Here is a 20,999-nt window from a genome sequence, read left to right on the forward strand (position 1 = left end):
GTACGATCAGATTTTGCCACTTTTCGCACATTTTTCCCTCTCCGATATCATGTACTAACTTAGTGTTGGAGTGCTAACCTCTTTTGCAGATTTCTCTTCCCCGCCGTAGAACATCCTCCACTGCATAGAAGGAGGGAAATTGTTTCATTGATTCCTTCACTTTCCACCGTAACCGTTTTCTATTACACTTTCCAATGGCCGGAACTCGATCAGCTCACTCAAAAAACACCGTCATAGGTACTTCCAGCGCTGTCTTGTGGCTCTCCGTTTCGGGGTGGAAATCTTGTAGGATCGCGCCGATCTTGTTCTCTCTTGTGCGCTTGAAGGTAGCACCAACACCGTCCTTTCTCCAGTTCACCAAGGTGAAGCTCTTCCTCCTCTCGGCACTCAAGAAATTCCTCAAATGTCCACAATTTGTCCTCCTTTGGTTCCTCCACTGTTCGCTCCACAGAACGGTCAGTCTCATGTTCGTCCCATGATGATTCAACTGCCGTTCATTCCACAATATGTGCAGCCTAAGAATATCCAGGTGCAATTTTTTCAACACTCATCAACACCGTTCAGACCCCCCTACTCCGAATGATTTGCTGATGATTATCTTCAACCTACTCCAGCAGCAGAACGAAAGACTCGTTCGAATGGAAGAGAATCGAGAAAAAATCTCTACCAAAATTATCAACAAACTAATATAATCAAATAACCATCAATAACACAAGTAACAGTTTCTTCTAAGGTGGAGACAAACTAATAGTCCAGTCAAGCCAAAATGCTCAAAATCAAACCACATAGGAAAATTGATATTTCACATAGATTAAGTCAAGGATGTGAACATTACATTAGACAGCGGAATTTTAACGTCGAGACACAATAATCTACAACTACAATAATAAAAAGAGATGCAACTAAATTAAAAATAAAAATGCAAACAAAAGAAGATAGCATTTTAGGCAGAGGCACCTGCCTCAATTTTACAGGAAAAATGGACTTCGATTAGGACCTGCGAAACTGCTGTGGTTGAAATTCAACTCTTGGGCAGCTCTTAAACCACTATGTTGATCTCCCTCTTGATGTGGTGGTTCGGGGTCTGGTTGTGGATAAGGAGGAGGAAAATAAGTCAGCGGGGGCATCTTCTCTGGTGGAGGGATTCCATATCTTTCGTCGAAAAATTGCTCTCTTGAAATCCTCTTTTTGTTTCTATTGTGGTAATTTTGCAGGTACCCCATCCATTCATGACTATTATGCATCCAATTTGGTAGTTGTCCTGATGACCCATGTTGAATCTGCATATCACATAACTGCAACATCCGAAACTCATGTTCTCTCGTGCTCTCATCCACCATCGTGAAAAGTTGGACATTTTGTTGAGAGGGAGTCGGTTGAGGTTGAAACTTAAACCGATAAGGTGTAAAATCAAACGGTTCTGATTGCTGGTCTGGTTGATGGGGAACCGGTTGAGTCGGTTCAGGTTGAAACTTATACGTAGAAGGTGTAAAATCAAACGATTCTGCTTCTTCAAAAAAATCAAACGATTCTGGCTGCTGGTCTGGTTGGGGCCTTGTACTGTCATCTCTTATCACCTCACTATCGAACCAAGATTTGTCAATGACAGCAGGACGAACAATGCAGTTACTCGGTTCCTCACTTACTCCTTTTGTCACACAAAGTAAGTGGATGATAGAAGAATGCCCCAACCACAAATCTTTATTCGAAATATAACTAATACTATCAGCAATCAATCGTCCTAAATTTATCGGTTTCCCCTTCAACAAAGCATACACAACAAACGCGTTTTTCACTAACAATTGTTTCGGATAGTTTGTAGAACACACTTCTATACTAGCATGGTAAAAACAACTCCACGCCTGAGATATCATGTTCAAATCCTTCAGGCGTAAAAACTTCGGTTTGCCATTTTCCTTTTCGAGTACCCACTGCGTTCCCGCTCCCGGTTTACATAAAGCATTTAACAGCATGTTATAAGTCTCTGCAGTCAGCTGTTCAGCTCTCATTTTCTCGACCCAACACTCCGGTGGTGCGGTCAAGCCTAACATAGAATTAATAACATCCCCAGAAAGTTTCAAACTTACCCCTCTTACCATAGACTCAAATTCAAGATCAGTTGAAAAAGCATTGCTGTAGAATTCTCTTACCCAAGTTTTATTGGCATCCTTGATGCATGAGTGAAAGTTCTCCCAATTCCGGTTTTGTAATTCTTTTTCGATGAAAGTGAAACATGAGAAAGACGAGTCTTTCAAATCAAAATGTTTTTCTGAGGTAATGCGTCGTTTGAGGATTGAACGGTAGTATTTCTTCTCGTGTGCCTCTGATATGAATCTGTTACTGTCAAAAATTTCGTTTAACTTCGTTTTCTTTCTTTCTTCACTAGTTGGTAACTCCTCATTAGACATTGTGGGTGGGTAAAGGAGTGAAAAGGTTATTTTTTGAGGTAATGTGAGTGAAGGGTTAGTTTGGCTTTAGAGAGGAGGAGAAGAAGAAGTTGAAGTTTTGTGGTAAAGGTTTTTTGTTTTTGGTTCGTGTGATTTAGATGGAATAAAAGAGGGTTATCAAATTGTGTGGATGAGGTTTGGTGAGAGTCTGTCTGGTGAGAAAGAGAAAGTAAAAAGCGCGGCATTCAAGAGAAAGTCAAGTTTAGTATAGTAGTACAGTGATGTAGTCTTGTATAAACATATACCGTTTCCGTCTCGGAATATCTGACCCATTTACTAAAAAAAAGTGTCCAAAAATAACTGAGTCATTTCAATTTTCAATACAACTTTCATCATTCCCACTACAATATAACTCTAATTAATACTACTTTCATCATTCTCAATTCAATATATTCCACTTTCCCCTTTATTTATACATTTTTCTTAATCTGTGTGAAAAACCAAACTGGCTCAGATATTCCGGAACGGAGGGAGTATACAAATAAAATTACATGAGCATACAAGAAATTTTATTGATAATTAAACTAGGAGTTGGGTTATTTGAACATCTATTTATATTTATATGATAATTTTTTAGACAATCAAAATTTTATAAAGAAAATGAAGTATTGACACAAAAACCAAAGCAATAGAGAGATCAAATAAAAACATAATGTGAGTATGAGAGAGAAAGATATCACAAAAGTTGTCAAGAAATGATTGTTCAAATATTATTTCTCTTAAATTAGTCACATAATTTAACATCATTAAACTATTTTATCTTTAAAAAAACATCAATTATATTCTTGTGCCTAAACCTTTAAAATTTGGGTTTTTTCTCCAAGCAAGCAAGGGGAAATTCTAATATAGTCACGAACACAAATCCAAATCATTTAGGTACACACAACCATACACATTAACCAATGTTTTCAATAATAATAACAATAAATTAATTTTTTTTTCTCTTTTTACTTATTTACATTGTATGTGTGTCTAAACCAAATATATTTGTGGTTGTGACCACACAAGAATTGCTCGCAGACAAGTACTTCTCGTAGTATAGTATGGTGCGTGGTACTGTGAAGGTAAGGCGTGAGCTGTGAGCATTCCAGATATAATATTTAGTTGATGGGTGTTATTTATCCCAAGAAAAAACGTCCCGAAATCATCACAAATTGTTTCAATCTGTTGAATGTTGAATGTTCCGCCTGATGTAATACGTGGGTTGTATGATACATAGAGATGGGCCATGACTTTTGTTAAAATAGTATCGTGATTTCTTCCTGTTCACATTTTCGCTATAACTAGCATTGGTGTATTTAGTTTTTTCTTTATGTTTTGTAACAATAACAATAGAGTAATGATATATGTACAACGATTTGATGACAACTATTATCACAACCTTATTTTTCTCTTTTTTATTGGTCGAAAATAATAGAGAGAAAAAGAAAGAAAAAGTAATGTCACAAAATGTTTGTCCACATATCATCATTTCTCATAATAATATGTATTTGGTTTAGTTTTAGGTTACAAGGGTTGACAACTACTCCTACCTCACAAACAACTACTTCTCTTCGCAAACAAGTACTCCTCTTCACTTTGAAACAAATACATTCATCCAGTCATGAATTTGACTCAGGCCATCAAGCATTTGTTTCCCATATAAGATTTCAATAAAGAGTAGAGAAAGAACTTCCTGCCACCGGTAACCACCACCGCAACCATCAGCACCCGTAACCACCTCCGCAACCATCACCACCCAACACAGATCCGTGGTTTTCCCCGTTTCAACGCAAACCCATCCATTGTCGCAGTTGCGTTTGAACACACGATTGTTAACACATCTGGAGCGACTCCAATGGTCACTAGGCCTAGGATTCCTACAACATCGTCTATGAGTCCCTGATGATCACCAGTTTATACATCGATACCCGCCATCTGTTACCTTAGTGCGAATACCAAGTACAAGTATTGATGTGTAACCATTCTTTGTGGCATGTTGGTACTTTTTTATAAGCATATTCGACTTGCTGAGAAGATTATATTCAAGTATTCAACCAAACAAACACTCACTTAACATCACCTAACATTCTAGTCTTTTGTATTTCCAATATTCAAAAAATTAGTCAAAAAGTCCAGCAGACCCTGCAGCATATTTATGTTTGTTAAATTGAAAAGAGTACAATTTTAATAAGTTAAGCATTATAGAACCATTAAAGTGACTAAATTAAGGTGAAAAAACATCATAAAATGTCTCTTGGTTAAAACAGTTAATATCTATAATCATCATCAAAGATCATGTAGTTTCCATTCCTCCTTGCATTAGCTTCTCTGTCAGTCTGCCAAAAAAAATAGGCGATGTTTGTGCACCTTGCTGGTGAGTCTTTCGAATGCTTCTGTTCCATGTTCTTGCATGCATCTCTCTGCAGCACTAATAACATCATTTTTCTTACTAAATATATTCTTCCGTGGAACATACCACATTTGCGAAGTTCCATTAAAGTGAATGGTCTAAAATAGTGTCTATAAACATGTGCTGCTCCATTTCAGTGAGGAAGAACCTACCAACAACTCAGTATCAGCTTTGCATAAGGCCAAATTGGACGCCAATTGGTAAATGGTGATCATATCATACCATTGAAATCTTGGGTTAGCCATATGATTACGATATCAGGGTTGTGTGTTAACAATGTGATTGTGGAATTGGGTTCAAGGATTATTCATGTGATCAAGGTTTCAAAGTCAAGGATTAACCATGTGATCATGGTATTGCAAGGGCTGAGCATGTGATCATATCTTTGAAGTCAAATGTTATGCATGTGATCATGGTGTTAGCATAACCAAGTGGGTGATGACCTTCAATTAAAGACGAATCAATTAAGAGATCTCGAGTTCGAATCCTGGAACAATCCTTGGTCAAACTTTATTTGTCATGTGAACCAAACTACGGATTACTCTGGCCATTAATGTCCCTACGAATCAAAGGGTTAAGACAAAAACAAAACCATGGTGCCAGGGTCATCGATTAACTAAGTGATCGTGACAGATGAAAATCCTGTGATCATCGCATTGACGTCATGGCTAAACCATATGATTACGGTATCAAGATAATAGGTAAATTATGTGATTGTAACATGAAGAATATGATGGCAAAAATCATATACTACAATGATGTTAAGAATAAATGCAGGTTCTGAAGAAAAAACACATGTCTGGACAGTTCATACATAAAAAAGAAAATTCCAAGTGTTTACGCTCAAAAGCTCATAATTGGGTTAACAAAGAGAAATAAAAGGTTTTTGCAATCATGCTAAACAAAATAAATTATTCCACAAAAAATTATTAGTAAACTATATAACCAAACAACAATCAGTAACACAAGGTAACAGTTTCTTAGAGGTGGAGACAAACTAATAGTCCAATCAAACCAAATGCTCAAAATCAAACCACATAGAAAAATTATAATTTCACATAGATTAAATCAAGGATGTGAACATTTCATTCAACCGTAGAATTTTAAAGTCAAGACAACATAATCTATAACTATAATAAAAAAATAGAGGCAACTAAATTAAAACTAAAATTTTAACAAAAGATAACATTTTAAGCTGAGGCGCCAGCCTCATTTATTTGGGAAAAAAGGACTTCGATTAGGACCTGCGAAACTGCTGTGATTGATATTCAACTCTTGGGAAGCTCCTAAACCAGTTCCTGAATCACTAGTTTGATCTCCCTCTTGATGTGGTGGTTGCGTGTCTTGTTCTGGTAGTTGTGGACAAGGAGGAGGAAAATAAGTCAACGGAGGCATCTGCTTTGGTGGAAGAATTCCATATCTTTCGTCGAAAAATTGCTCTCTCGAAATCCTCTTTTTGTTTCTATTGTGGTAATTTTGCAGATACCCCATCCATTCATGACTATTATGCATCCAATTCGGGAGCTGTCCTGATGACCCATGTCGAGTCTGCATATCACATAACTGCAACATCCGAAACTCATGTTCTCTCGTGCTCTCATCCACCATCGTGAAAAGTTGGACATTTTGTCGAGGGGGAGCCTGCTGAGTCGGTTGAGGTTGAAACTGTTGAAACTTAAAACTATTAGTTTCAAAATCAAACGATTCTGTTCGCACGTCTGATGGAGGCGATTCTGGTTGCACGTCTGGTTGGGGCCTTGAACTACTAACATCTATCCTCCACTCACTATCATACCATGATTGGTTGATGACTTCAGGACTAATAAAGCAGTCACTAGATTCCTCGTCGCATACTCCATTTGTCTCACAAAGTAAGTTAATAATAGAAGAATGCCCTAACCACAAATCTTCATTTATAATATTAGTAATGCTATCAGCAATAAGTTGTCCTAAATTAATCGGTTTTTCATTCAACAAAGCATACACAACGAACGCATTTTTCACCAACAATTGTCTCGGATAATTTGTTGAACACACTTCTATACTAGCATGGTAAAAACAATGCCACGCCTTAGCTCTTAATTCAAGATCCCTAAAGCGTAAAAACTTCGGTGTATCATTTTCCTTTTCAGATACCCACATTGCCCCCGGTTTACACAAAGAACTTATCAGCATGTCGTAGGTGTTGGACCTGAAGCATAGACTGTAACCGCAACACTGCAACTTCAAATAATAACCGGCAACCGCAACTTCAAATAACAACGCAGCCACCGCAACTTCAAATAACAACGAACCAGATTCTGCAAAACAAATAGAAAGTAAACCTACAAAATTGAATAAGTTAGTATTAACCTGAGGCGTCACGAGGACTGTCCTTGGAATTTATCCGCCTCAATGTGCGCAAATTCCCCAGGATTCAACAGGTCCTTCTCCTAGTTATGGAGGTTACAGAACAGCAAGAATGATAATTTGATCAGGCAGATGTTTATCTCAGGAATTAGAAAAATTGGAGGAGAAGAAAAGGAAGTTTTCTATTTTCTGTTTTGGGGAGTACATGTTGTATTTTCTTGTTCTGTCTCTTGTGTTACTGATAGAATGAATATATAGCCATGGCTGTATTTTCCAAAGAGAAAAATAAGGATGACATGTTACTTGGTGAGTTAGTGGCAGTTGCTACTTTTAAGCATGAAAGACATGTGCATAAAATATTATAGTTGTTAAGAGATGCCACATAACACTTTGACCAAGTAAGTAATTTAATCACTTAACACAAAATACTTTTGAAATAAAAAATTACAACAATCCCCCACATATTTCAAAAGTTAAAACGAATGAATAAAAGAATTTTCCTGAGTAAACATTAGTAGATGTAATGCATCGGAACAGTATAGCAAGCTATGGAACCTGTCCTAGACTAATAAGACTTAACACACAGTGAATTGGTTTAGCAAGCTATGGAACCCAAGACATTTGTTGTATGTTAGAGGTCTTATAATCACACTACACCCCCACAATTCTTGCTGTTACGCGGTTGTGCGCGAATAGGCCATGCGCGTGCCTGGTATTCATGAGTGCTCTAGAGACCCGCCACGGTCTCATGCAAGCGGCCCCACTTGACACTCATATAGGTGATTCCATCTAGTGTATGCTACGACCATACACCACCCATAAGGGCTTATGGTAATCATTAAAAGTCTTTACAACTTATCCATCAATTTTATATTATTTAGCACATCTCATCCATTATCATACACTATAGGAAAGAGACAACGTTATTTTAGTGCTAACAGAACTAACAAGTAACTTGTTTTTACCCATTGAACCTTCTTCATGGGATCTCCAATCACAAAGGTTGGGTTCCCATTACTTGTCGTTTTCGAGTGGCAAAGTCTCATTTCCCTAAATTTCTTCCCAAGGGGTTTTATATACGGATCCGTTAAATTCACAAATATTGACTAAGACGTCTCTAAGTCAATTAACCTCATATTTCATCAAGTTTATAAAAATAAACTTGGATTCCACAATAAACTAATACAAGTATACTTAGCTCTCCACTAAGCGACAACATTTTCATCAATGAGATAAATCTACTTATAAATTTACTCATTGGATTGATTTCTATTAATCTGGCATCTTTGTATTATTTTAATACAAAGGTTTATTCACTATATAACCAATATCTTATATATCATCAAACTATCTTCCATAATATACTTCGTCAGGTCTACTTAGATAATACTAAGCGACAACATTTTCACAAAGGGGAAATTAAATCCACGTGTGAATTTATCAAACAGGTCTACTTGAACAATTTTCAAGTGACAATACCCCCCCACATTGAGTAGGATAGGTAGATTTCTATTCAGGTCTGCTTGAATGATTTTCAAGTGACAACAATATCAAAAATATCTTAAAATTTGCACAAGATAAATAATAATTTGTGCTACTATTTCCACTACTAGAACACAGACACCACGTTCTTAATTTTAAAGAGTAGTATGCATATTTAAAAGACTTACTTGGCTTTTTCATTAGCTACACCATGGGTATCAGGGACATGCTCCTTCATTCTGAAGGTAAATTCTATGATGCCATTGCTACTCGTGCAATTGTTATTTTATTTAAGAGTATATCCACCAAGATCATTGCAAAATATGCTTCATATATAATTAGTTTTCCACTTACAAAACCATATATATGTCAACTGAAAATGACTCACACATATCTTTCTTTTGCATGCACTTAATTTCCAGTTAAAATTAAAACTAGCTGATAATCAAACAGGCTATTATAAACTAACGGATGCATGCAGACATTAATATGATCAGATGACACATATCATTTTCCTAAATATACAGACATTGAGATCATATTTATAATAATCAGAGTTCTGAAAGTTATCTATAATAAAATTTGCTCAAGCACCAGATTAATAACTCAATAAATGGTTCATAATGTTTTCAGAATTTTTAAACAAACACCGATTTCCAATAAGCACAATAGAGTACCCAAGTTTAAATTGTAAACATCTATTACAATCATATACTCATCATAAAATTTTCAAGAATGCCTTATATCAATGCAATTCATAAAATGCAAGGAACTCTCATATTTTACAACAAAGCAAAATTCCTCAAATTATAGTTCTCATTTACACACACACAAAAAAAAAAAAAAATTGTTAAAAAGGAATTCTCCTACTATAAATATCACATATTCATGAGAACCAAGATTAAAATAATAGTTCACTAAATTAAACTTTATCAAAAGATTATATAGTAAGTATTCCACATCTAATAAAATATTTCAATCTGTTTATTTCACTATAATTTGTTTCAAACGTATTTTGCTCAAAGTAATAGTTTAAGAGATCAAGAGTGCAATTTTGATGGTAGAAAACAGATTTAAAATCCATACAAAAGTCCATCTTCATTACTACCAAACTATCGTAATAATAACAATGAAATGGCACTTAAAAATATTTAACAACTTAAAACAAACAAAAGGAACCTGTTTCGAGGAATCATTTAGCATCTTCGCCAGTTTGCATTATTGATCCTGAAACTTGCACCCCATCACATGTATCTCTCGCAATCAAAAACTTAGTATCCAGCCATCGAATTCGCAAGCAATACAAAATATAATTGCATCTCCCTTGTAGAAAGACTCCACCAATTTTCCAAATCTTAACTTGCGGTCACAATTTTAAGGATAAATTCCAAGATTGTTGGACCTGAAGCATAGACTGTAACCGCAACACTGCAACTTCAAATAATAACCGGCAACCGCAACTTCAAATAACAACGCAGCCACCGCAACTTCAAATAACAACGAACCAGATTCTGCAAAACAAATAGAAAGTAAACCTACAAAATTGAATAAGTTAGTATTAACCTGAGGCGTCACGAGGACTGTCCTTGGAATTTATCCGCCTCAATGTGCGCAAATTCCCCAGGATTCAACAGGTCCTTCTCCTAGTTATGGAGGTTACAGAACAGCAAGAATGATAATTTGATCAGGCAGATGTTTATCTCAGGAATTAGAAAAATTGGAGGAGAAGAAAAGGAAGTTTTCTATTTTCTGTTTTGGGGAGTACATGTTGTATTTTCTTGTTCTGTCTCTTGTGTTACTGATAGAATGAATATATAGCCATGGCTGTATTTTCCAAAGAGAAAAATAAGGATGACATGTTACTTGGTGAGTTAGTGGCAGTTGCTACTTTTAAGCATGAAAGACATGTGCATAAAATATTATAGTTGTTAAGAGATGCCACATAACACTTTGACCAAGTAAGTAATTTAATCACTTAACACAAAATACTTTTGAAATAAAAAATTACAACAGTAGGTCTCTGCACTCAGCGGTTTAGCTCTCATTTTCTCGACCCAACACTCCGGTGGCGCGGTCAAGCCTAACGCAGAATTAATAGCATCCCCAGAAAATTTCAAACTTACCCCTCTTACCCAAGACTCATATTCAGGAAAATCTTTACTCTTTGAAGAAGCATTTGTGTAGAAATCTCTTGCCATATATTCATTGGTATACTTGATGCTGGAGTGAAATTTTTCCCAACCTCTCTTTTGTAATTCTTCTTGGATGAAAGAGAAACAAAATAAACTCAAATCAAAACATTTTTCTTTTCTCATACGTTTGTTTTGGATTGGAATGAACCTACTAAAGTGTTCAAGTGATCTGAACTTGTAGTTGTCAAAATTTTTGTTTGCTCTCATTTTCTTTCTTCCACCTCCAATAGGTACTTTCAGTGGAGCCTCATCCTCAGACATTGTGGGTGGCTAAGAGAGTTAAAAGGTTATTTTTGATGTAATGAGAGTGAAGGGTTCGTTTGGTTAAGAGAAAAGAAGATTTGTGGTAAAGGGTTATATTTTGGGTTTAGATTGAAGAAAAAAAGAGAGGGTTATGAACTATGATTGATAAGTGAGGTAGTGGTTTAACAGGAAGAGTACAGAGTACATGGAGAGAGAGAGTAAAAAGCGCAGCAGTCAAGGGAGACTATGTGAAGAAGATGGAGAGGTGAGCCAAAGTGAGGTCAGAGAGTACATAAAAGGGAAATAACAAAGTACTACAGAGTTATCATCTTCATTTATATCTTTCTTGATTTTTTTTCTATTTAGAAAGAATAAGACACGTAAAAAGTAAAAAATAATTAATGAAAGTGGAATTCACTTAAGGTTTTTTTGTAACTTTTAGACAAAATCTCATTTTCTTTTTCGTTTTTGTTAAGGAATTTGGTTAAATATTAGTGCAATTAAGCCTATAAATGTAGGTGTTTAAACCCAATATATTGAGTAAAATAAAGACTATTATACAATTACATTTAAAGTTCACAAAAAATATTTACATAGGTATAATTTATTTTAAAGTTTAAGGAGATTGTGTCCTCTGTTGGTCCCCTTCTAGTTTCATCCCGACAAAAAGAGTATTTGTCGAGCAATTTGGAACAACAATTTCTTCACGAAAATCACAAGATACAAAGAGAATAGAAAAATGAAGGAAACAGTGTACTCATCCTTTTCTAATTTTCATTATGACAGGACATCACATGGTCACCCTATGAAGGGCGGAATAAAAAATTACTACTTCAACTCTAGTTGGACGTCCATTGCATTAGAAGGGTCAGTCCAATCTTTTGCAACAATCATGTGGTTCACCATAAACCACATCTTGTTGCAAAACAATTTGTGTGTGATGATTTTAAATTTGAGGTGTTTGACTTCATAGAATACACGTTAAAAACAAAGGATAATCACGGAGCATCAGGTCGTAAATATCACGAAATATACTAGAAAGAGCTCCAACTTTTGGATGATTGCGAATGTCTTTATAACTATTTGCCAATAGAAAATTTGAAATCTCAATTAAGAGAAAGTCAACATTATTGTACTTCCACAAAAAGTTTGGATTGTGAAAACCATGAAGATGCCAACACTTCTGAAATGACTAATAAAAAGAAAAGACCAAGGTAAGAGGACGACGATACCGAAACTCATGAAATATTGAGGTACTACTAGCTGATAATAATACTATTATTGTTTTTTTAGGTTATAAAATTAGAACTTATTGTTATTCCCTTTGATTTTTTTTGTCATGACTTCTCCTCCTTATTGTTATTCTCTTTGATAAAAAAACATAGGGAATAACAATAAGTTCTAATTTCATAACCTAAAAAAACAAAGAGTATTATTATCAGTTAGTAGTACCTCAATATCTCAAAAGTATCGGTATCATTGTTCTCTTGCCTCGATCTTTTCTTTTTATTAATCATTTCAGAAGTGTTGGTATCTTCATGGTTTTCAGAATCCAAACTTTTTATGGAGTTACAGTAGTGTGTTGAGTTACTCTTAATTGAGATTTCAAATTCTCTATTGGAAAATAGTCATCAAGACATTTGCAGTTATCCTAAAGTTGGAGCTCTTTCTGGTATATTTCGCGATATCTATGACCTGATACTCCTCGATTATCCTTAGTTTTTAATATGTGCTTCATGAATTCAAACATCTTCTCAAATTTTAAATCATCACACCCAAATTGTTTTGCAACAAGATGTGGATTATGATGGACCACATGATTGTTGCAAAAGATTGAACCGACTCTATTCACGCAATGGACATCCAACTGCAACGGAGGTGGTAGTTTCTGATTCCATCCTTCATAGGGTGACCATGTGATGTCCTGTCATAATGAAAGCTAGAATCAGACCCGCGCAACGTGAGGGTGATGAATTATTTTTGCAGCTTTTGTTAAACTTTTAATTAATAATTAAAACTGCAAGAATTATCATCCTCTCAAAAAAAAGTAAGAAATATATGAATGTTAAAACCGTAAGAATGTCACTAAGATAAAAAAAAAAAAAAAAAATAGACACCTCGTTTGGCCATAAAACTAAAGCAGCACGTCAGCCGTTAATTTTATAACATGACAAAATTTTCTTTGATAACCGGGTAATTTAGATTTGAACCGGAATTAGTGATAGAGTTTGTCATAGTTTTATGAGGGGCCAAAATATAAAAAGATACATACAACTATTGCACCAATGTGCAAATCGTATATTATAAGTTGCATTGTATACTTTCTATATATAACATTGTGGGTGACATGGAAATTTCATTAAACAATCAGTTAAGAAGTAGGAAAATACTTGTGTGGACCAGGGACCAAACCTCATTGTGTGGTCACAACCAAAGAAATGGGAGAAAAGAGAGAGAAGAGAGAAGAGAGAAGAGAGAGAAAATGGAAAAAGTAAAGAAAGAAAGAAAAAACTATGTGTGATCAAACTCAATTGTGTGGTCCTGGTCCACACAAGTCTTTCTCCTCCCTAGAATAGAAATCATTTATAAGGAGGGTAACTATAAGCTAATAGCTAGATGAAAAGGTGGTGGAAGTAAAAAAGTACACAAATTAGAAAGTTTATACAATTTGAAGTGTATATAACTTTCATTATGCTATCATGTTTATATCCATTAGATGTAGTGTCAGGATTCATGGATTATGTAACTAGACTAAACTTGAAACTTTTCTGAAACTTCAATGCATTTTAAACTTAAAGAGATGTTTCTTTTGGTATAAGGGGGTAAATGCGGTGGTTCCTGCAATGGAATGAAAAGTAAATATTTATGTGCTGTTACACATTTAAGAAATAATTAATAGGCTGTATAAGTGTGAGCAAGAGTAACAGCCAAATAACAAATGAGTTTTTTTTAAATCAAGAAATGAGTTTTTACTTTTGTAATAAGAATGTGAAGCATAGAGTGGAGTATATGTTTCCCAAGACATTAGTGATAGACACGCCAGATTTTTGTTGATGTGGCACTTTCCTTGAAAAGGAGTATATGACACGTAAAATGCACAAAACGTCATATAATTCTATCAAGACATTCGGAAAAGAAAGGAATTGTAGACCAAAATTCACAAGATGTTCGATATCAACAATACTGTCACAATTTGTTTTCCATAATGCATAATGTTGGAAAGGAGGAACAAGAATTAATTAGTGTCATGCTTTGGAAACAAAAGAACAACAAAGTGTGGAACAATGTATCAAAACCAAGTCTAGTGTTTTGTGATAGAGCTTCTAATCTTCTCATGAGTTGGAAAAATGCACATTACTGCAAGTTGTAATATTGATGTGTAACCATTCTGTGGCATGTTGAGAAATTTTTATAAGCATATTCTACTTGCTGAGAAGATTAGTCAAAAAGACCAGCAGACCCTGCAGCATATCTATGTTAAGTTGGACAGAGTACAATTTTAACCGACCCATCAAACAAACTCGCACACTGTCTATTGAAAAAATTCAAGAAATTACAGTCAATTCATAAGTTAAGCCATTATAGAACTATTAAAGTGACTAAATTAAGGTGACAAACATCATAAAATGTCTCTTGGTTAAAACAACTAATATCTATAATCATCGTCAAAGATCATGTAGTTTCCATTCCTCCTTGCTTTAGATTCTCTGTCAGTCTGCACATCAACAACAATAGGTAAGTGTTACATTACATGATTAAACATCATAATTTAATGATATGCTATGTCCAATTTTCTAAAAAAACAACAGCATAATCCTAGTTTTTCAAATTTAGTAATTTAAACTTCGGAACTATAATAAATACTCTTCACCAAAAAATTTAGGTGATATGTTTGTGTACCTTTGTGATGAGTCTTTCAAATGCTTCTGTTCCATTTTCTTGCATGTATCTCTCTGCAGCACTAAGAACATCATCTTGCTTACTGAATATGTTCTTCCGTGGAACATGCCACATTTGCGAAGTACCTGGCATTAGCGGCATTTGTGGTAATTGTGGGTTCATGTAGAATGGTCTAAGATAGCGTTTATAAACATGTGCTGCTCCATTAAAGTGAGGAAGAACCAACCAACAACTCAGTATCAACTTTGCATAAGGCCAAATTGGAAGCCTGAAAATTGCAATTATCAACTTCAAAAAAGTCTTGGAAGCTAGAAATTAGCAACTTAATTGTGTACTACAAAAACTAACTTATAATTTCTCTTTCCCACTAAATAAAGCACGCAAATCATGCTAAGATAGTATCAAATAACAACAAAAAAGAGCAGTGGTGTTATGTACAAGAAAATGTTAAAATCTACACAAATAAAAAACAAATCTTGAACTATGAAGTAAGGAATCAATGAAGTTAAAGTCTTGCACATATCTTGAGTACGCGTTAGCCAATTGGTAAACTGTGATGTGATCATATCATAGCATTGAAATCTTGGGTTAGCCATTTGATTATGATATCAGGGCTGTGTGTTAACAGTGCGATTATGGAATTAGGTTCATGGATTACCCATGTGATCAAGGTTTCAAAGTCATGGATTAACCATGTGATCAGGGTTAGCAAGGGCTGAGCATGTGATCATATCTTTGAAGTCAAATGTTACCCATGTGATCATTGTGTTAGGGTAACCTTTACCCAGGTGGTTGATGACCTTTAGTTGAATCAATTAAGAGTTCTTGAGTTCAAACCCTGCCTGGAACAATTCTTTTTCAAACTTTACTTGTCATCTGAACTGAACTCCAAATTACTAGAGCTTTTTTCCCTTTTAAGACAAAAGCAAAACCATGTGATCATGGCATTGAGGAATGGCTAAACCATATGATCATGGTAACAGGATAATACGTAAATTATGTGATTGTGACTTCGTGTCATGGGTGAACTATGTTATCATGGAATCAGGTCATACATAAACTATGTGAACATAGCCACAGGGTTTGGGTTATCCAGATGGTCCTGGCATCTGGGTGATGGGTTAACTATGTGATCAAGTCATTGGGGTCATGGATTATCCATGTGAACATGGTTTTAGGCCATGAATTAAAAATGTGATAATGGGTTATCTTACGATTATGCAATCTTGCTCCCTTGGAACAAGTCAGATCACATAAAGAATCGCACTATGGTGAGATCACTATAAGGTTGTGATATAGATCGCAAAATCAAATGATTTTATGATATTGGAGGCAAAGGTAACGTTTTTTCTCTTTGGACTTCACTCACCTATTGGTATTCATTCGAGTACCTCAATCCAACTCTCAACAAAAACACCAGTGATAGGACTTAACCCCATTAGGAAAGTCCAACCTAGAAGACTAGTACAAATACTTGTTTATGATATGAATTGTGGGTACAATGACAAGTTAAAAAAACTAATCATAACTGAAGGTCGTGGAACAATTGCAGAACAATGGAAAAAAATAACATAATTATCCTAGCCAAAACCTACTAGATATGTTAATGCAATTGTGAAGGCTACTAATTTGGGCTTAAACATAATCACTCATTTAAACAGGTTTCTTGCTACTTCTGTTTGGCTTATCCTTTAATTCTTCTCTTGGTTGAGAGTTTGCAGGTTCTGTTTGAGACTAGTATCAGGCAGACAAAATATGAAGTGGCTGTACTCTATGAAAGGAAAATCCTTGAATACTATCATACAAAAAAAAAAAAAAAAACTTCCTTGAAAACTAAAAGCAGCCATACATACTCCCTCTGATCCCTACTATAACGAAAATTTCACATTCTAGGTTTGTTAAATAACTAATTTATTTGGTTTATATTATAGATCAGATACATCAATTACTGAATTAATCCAAGAAGTGAAATTCTTCTTATAATAAGAGCCGGAGGAAGTAATTGTTAATTTTCGGTCAACGGTGCTATGTTTCCACGAAAACAAAAGGCATTGGGCCTATTTGAAAAGATATCATTATAATAAAACTAGATCTTTTAAATTATAATTACTTCTCACGTGTGTTGAAATCAAAGTTTATAACTTTTCACTATATAAAAAAAATAAAAAAACTTTCTAACTTTTCCACAAACCCTTAAAATAGACTTTATGTTAATTAAAAAAACCAACTCAAATTGCTACAAGAAAAACACTCAAATAGACATTATAGCAACAATATAGCATAAAAAGTCCAGATTTAGTCATAAAAAACTTACACTTCAAGAATTTTGGCAAATGTGAGCTCGAAGAGTGTGATCAAAGAGTAAAGAACCCAATAAGTGAGCCATTGTTGGTCATCAACAATATTCTTGGTCTCTATGGCCTTGATTGAAGCATATCTGACACAAAATACACCAATAGATCAAAAAAAAACTCACACATAAATTAAATAATGCTACAAAATTAAAAAAAAAATTATAACATACTTACAAAGGATAAACAAGGGTTACCAAAGGCCTGCAAAAAAAAACACAAGATAATCAACTCATAGAAAAGTTTGAAAAGAAAAAAAAAAATCATCAATGCTATTTAACATAGATACAAAGGAGAAAACATACAGAGCAAGAACATCAAAGTTTTTGGCGAGAACTTGAAGCAAATTGTTGCCAGAAGCACCCATGTTTGGCAGAATTTTTTGTTGAAGAGTGGGAAAAAGGGTTTGAAGATGGGACTAATGAGAAGAGAAAAGGGAGTGAGTGAGCGAGTGAGAATGTGACACTAGCAAGAAAACAAAGAAAGTAAAAAAGAACAGAGATTTCGGGCACATTAAAAGAGGCACCGAAATTTTTATGATGTTATTTTCCTACCTCGTGGACCGTATGTTGACCCACTAACGCGGTTTGTGTGTGTGTATATATGGAAAATGTTAGGCACTGGTTAAGGGAACAAATATAGTAACTTTTGTATTGGAAGTTGTGTAATCAATTTCTCAAAAGTCAAAAAAGTGTTACTTTTAATTCAAGTTTTTCTTTTTTGGATTCCTTAACCAGTGTCCAGGGGCACCGGTTAACAGGACCATATATATGTGTGTGTGTGTACACATATATATATATATATACACACACACACACATATATATATATATACACATACATATGTATACATATATGTGTATACAGAATACAGATATGTATACATATGTACACACATACATAAGTATACATATATGTATATATATATATATATATATATATATATATATGTGTGTGTGTGTGTGTGTGTGTGTGTGTGTGTGTGTGTGTGTGTGTGTAGGGGACATATCACATGAGAATGACTTCTTTATGTGAGAATGATGAGAATGAATTGCAGCCATTAGATTAATATTAAGGGTTGTGATTAAACCACAACTTAAGTCAACAGGTGTCAATGAATCTCACTCAATTCCTTCTCTCTGTCTCTGCGTTAACTCTTCTTCTTCTTCTTCTTCCATCACTCCTTCACCACCGGTTTGTGACCGGAAATCCGCCGTCGCCGCCTATCTGTACCGTTTGTGGTCGAAAACCCCATAACAGAAATCATCCCAGATCCAATTTCAAGCTTTCTGTCAATTACCAAAAGAATATAATCTCATAGTGTCTTAATATAATTTCAGTTCAATTTAATTATTATTTAATCTCAAGAAAAACTAACAACAACCCCAATGCTAAAAACCCATTAATTTTTAATAAGCAGAAAATTATCAATATACTGTTGTCGTGTGTTGGGTTTTGACTAAAGATTCAATTTTTATTTTATAGAGTGATGATGTGGTAGACTTGAATGGCAACTTTCTTAGTCTGAAGATTTCGATTCTCTTTCGGAATTCTCATATGCCACTGTCGTTGTTTGGGGAAGATGAAAGTGTTGATGAGAATTGATTGAATAGGGAGAGGAACAGGTGTTGTTCAAATTGGGGTTTTTAATCTTAACCATTTATTTTAATCTAATGGTTGCAATTCATTCTCATCATTCTCACATAAAGAATCCAATTTCATGTGATATGTCCCCTATATATATATATATATATATATATATATATATATATATATATATATACACACACACACACACACATACACTAGATCGTCCACCCGTGCTACCGCACGGGTCATATACATTTAAACACATAATATATAAATATAATAGAAAATATTTGAGTGACAAAGACAAAGCACTTTGCACACTGCATCTTGTCTAAAAAAAAATGTAACAACATCTTATAAAATCATCCTAACTAAGTTTAATTTCACGACCCTTGCAAGGAATTAACTAAAGCATTTCTGCCAACAAAAAATAACTTGGCATAATAATATATAAGATTACCACAATTTGGTTCCTTCAAAATTATATAAAAAATAACTTGGTCAAATAACCCCTATGTACAAAATTTGCATGAATAAATTCGATCAAATCTTCGGTGGTCATTCTATGTTTGAAGCTAATCATTATATATAGCAAGGATATTTTAGAAGGATGACTCACTTAGATCAAAATTTGGCGAAAGTTACTATACCATAATTGATAACTATTAACAAAGAGAGAAATGAATTAGTAGCTATACCACAAAATCTTTCATAACTATCCATTGTTAGAAAAAGAATATAAGGTTAATAATTAGCTTGATTAATTAAAACTATGTTTGTGCAGTACACTTTGTATTTTAAAAACATTTGATGATAAACAATCAACTAAACTATCTGCATGTCTTCCTACATGAAGATGCTTGTGTTGGCCAACACGTTGGCCAGCACACTAACACATCCTACATCTTCCGTTGCTCTGAGCTATAAATCAAAAAAATTAAATTGCTTTGATCCACCTTAACCGCTTCACCATCTTTGCTAAATCATGTGGTTGTGTAGAATTTTTCAACTTTCTACCCAAACCATGAATTACAACCTGCCATTGCAAAAGAAAATCAACAACAAATGTATCAAGCTACCCTTTGCAAAATTTCTATTACACAATAAGTAGATGCATGCTTACATGTAGGTTTAGAGAAGAAAATGATAAAAATATGTTGAACAAAAGATTTACCGTAAAGTGATGTATAGTATAACAAAATTATACAACAATTGATTAATGAGTATCAATGCATATTTAAAGATGTTACTTGTTAAATCATACTTCTCAAACTTGGGAGTTCTTTACAACAGGCCTATTCAAATGATGAAGCAAACTGGAAAGGACCAACCACGTCCCCTATACTAAAAAAAACAGCAGAAAAAACCAGAAGAAACATCACACATCTGATCTCATGTTAAGTACAAAACTGGAATGAATCAAACCAGAACCACACATAGGTAAACAATAAGAGGCCCCAATGCAACACAAACATACTCCAATTACTAACAAAAATGCACTGCCGGAGACCCAAACTAACTAAAACAAAAACAGATGCTAAATTATCAACCAACACCTCTAAATACAAATGAGGCTAAACCAAAAGAGACCAAGCTACACCAAGCTACTACAACATTTACTGTATGTTATGGAAAAACTGAATAAGCTGGTTGCATTTTTGCTTCATTTGTGTTTACTGAGGCAAACAATGAAAAGTAAAGAGAAATCCAATTGAAAAATCAACTCTAATAACAAATTGCTAAATCATGAAAAATTATATAAAAACAACATAATCTCAATCACCCATTGTTTTTGGCTTCATCACAAATAAGAAAAACTTGCAAAATCAAGTTAATATCCTGCAAAACCAACTTACCAAATGAGTACCAATCTGAATTTCACCATAAAAAACTTGCAAAAACGTTAAAAAAGAAATCACAATCAAAACCACAAAAATCCATAAACTGTTACAAAAATTTGTTTGTTTGCCAGATAAAAAAAAAGAATAGAAAATGGAAAAACTCTGAAATAAAAACCGTAAAATATTATTCTCATTATAAATACCTTGAATGCA

General features: G+C 34.4%; 1 protein-coding gene across 1 annotated transcript; it reads right to left on the reverse strand.

Annotated features, from left to right (window-relative positions):
• Positions 1 to 14,616: 14,616 nt before the first annotated feature.
• HVA22C (HVA22 homolog C) lies at positions 14,617 to 17,897 on the reverse strand. The gene is made up of 5 exons (XM_085714854.1): positions 17,662 to 17,897; positions 17,534 to 17,560; positions 17,320 to 17,442; positions 15,006 to 15,273; positions 14,617 to 14,820 (listed from the first exon to the last, which is right to left on the reverse strand). The coding sequence occupies exons 1-5, from the start codon at positions 17,721 to 17,723 to the stop codon at positions 14,752 to 14,754; spliced, it is 549 nt and encodes a 182-aa protein (XP_085570980.1). The 5' UTR covers positions 17,724 to 17,897; the 3' UTR covers positions 14,617 to 14,751.
• Positions 17,898 to 20,999: the final 3,102 nt, after the last annotated feature.

Source organism: Medicago sativa, chromosome 5, assembly GCF_051527215.1.
Source record: "Medicago sativa cultivar Bolivia chromosome 5, Bolivia_mono, whole genome shotgun sequence".
Classification (NCBI taxonomy): Eukaryota; Viridiplantae; Streptophyta; class Magnoliopsida; order Fabales; family Fabaceae; genus Medicago; species Medicago sativa.

Coding starts and splice junctions, on each gene's coding strand:
- HVA22C (XM_085714854.1), bottom strand. CDS start 17,723: ATGGGTGCTTCTGGCAACAATTTGCTTCAAGTTCTCGCCAAAAACTTT. Junction 17,561..17,661: donor AACTTTGATGTTCTTGCTCT/GTATGTTTTCTC, acceptor TTTTTTTTGCAG/GCCTTTGGTAACCCTTGTTT. Junction 14,821..15,005: donor TTGAAAGACTCATCACAAAG/GTACACAAACAT, acceptor GTTGATGTGCAG/ACTGACAGAGAATCTAAAGC.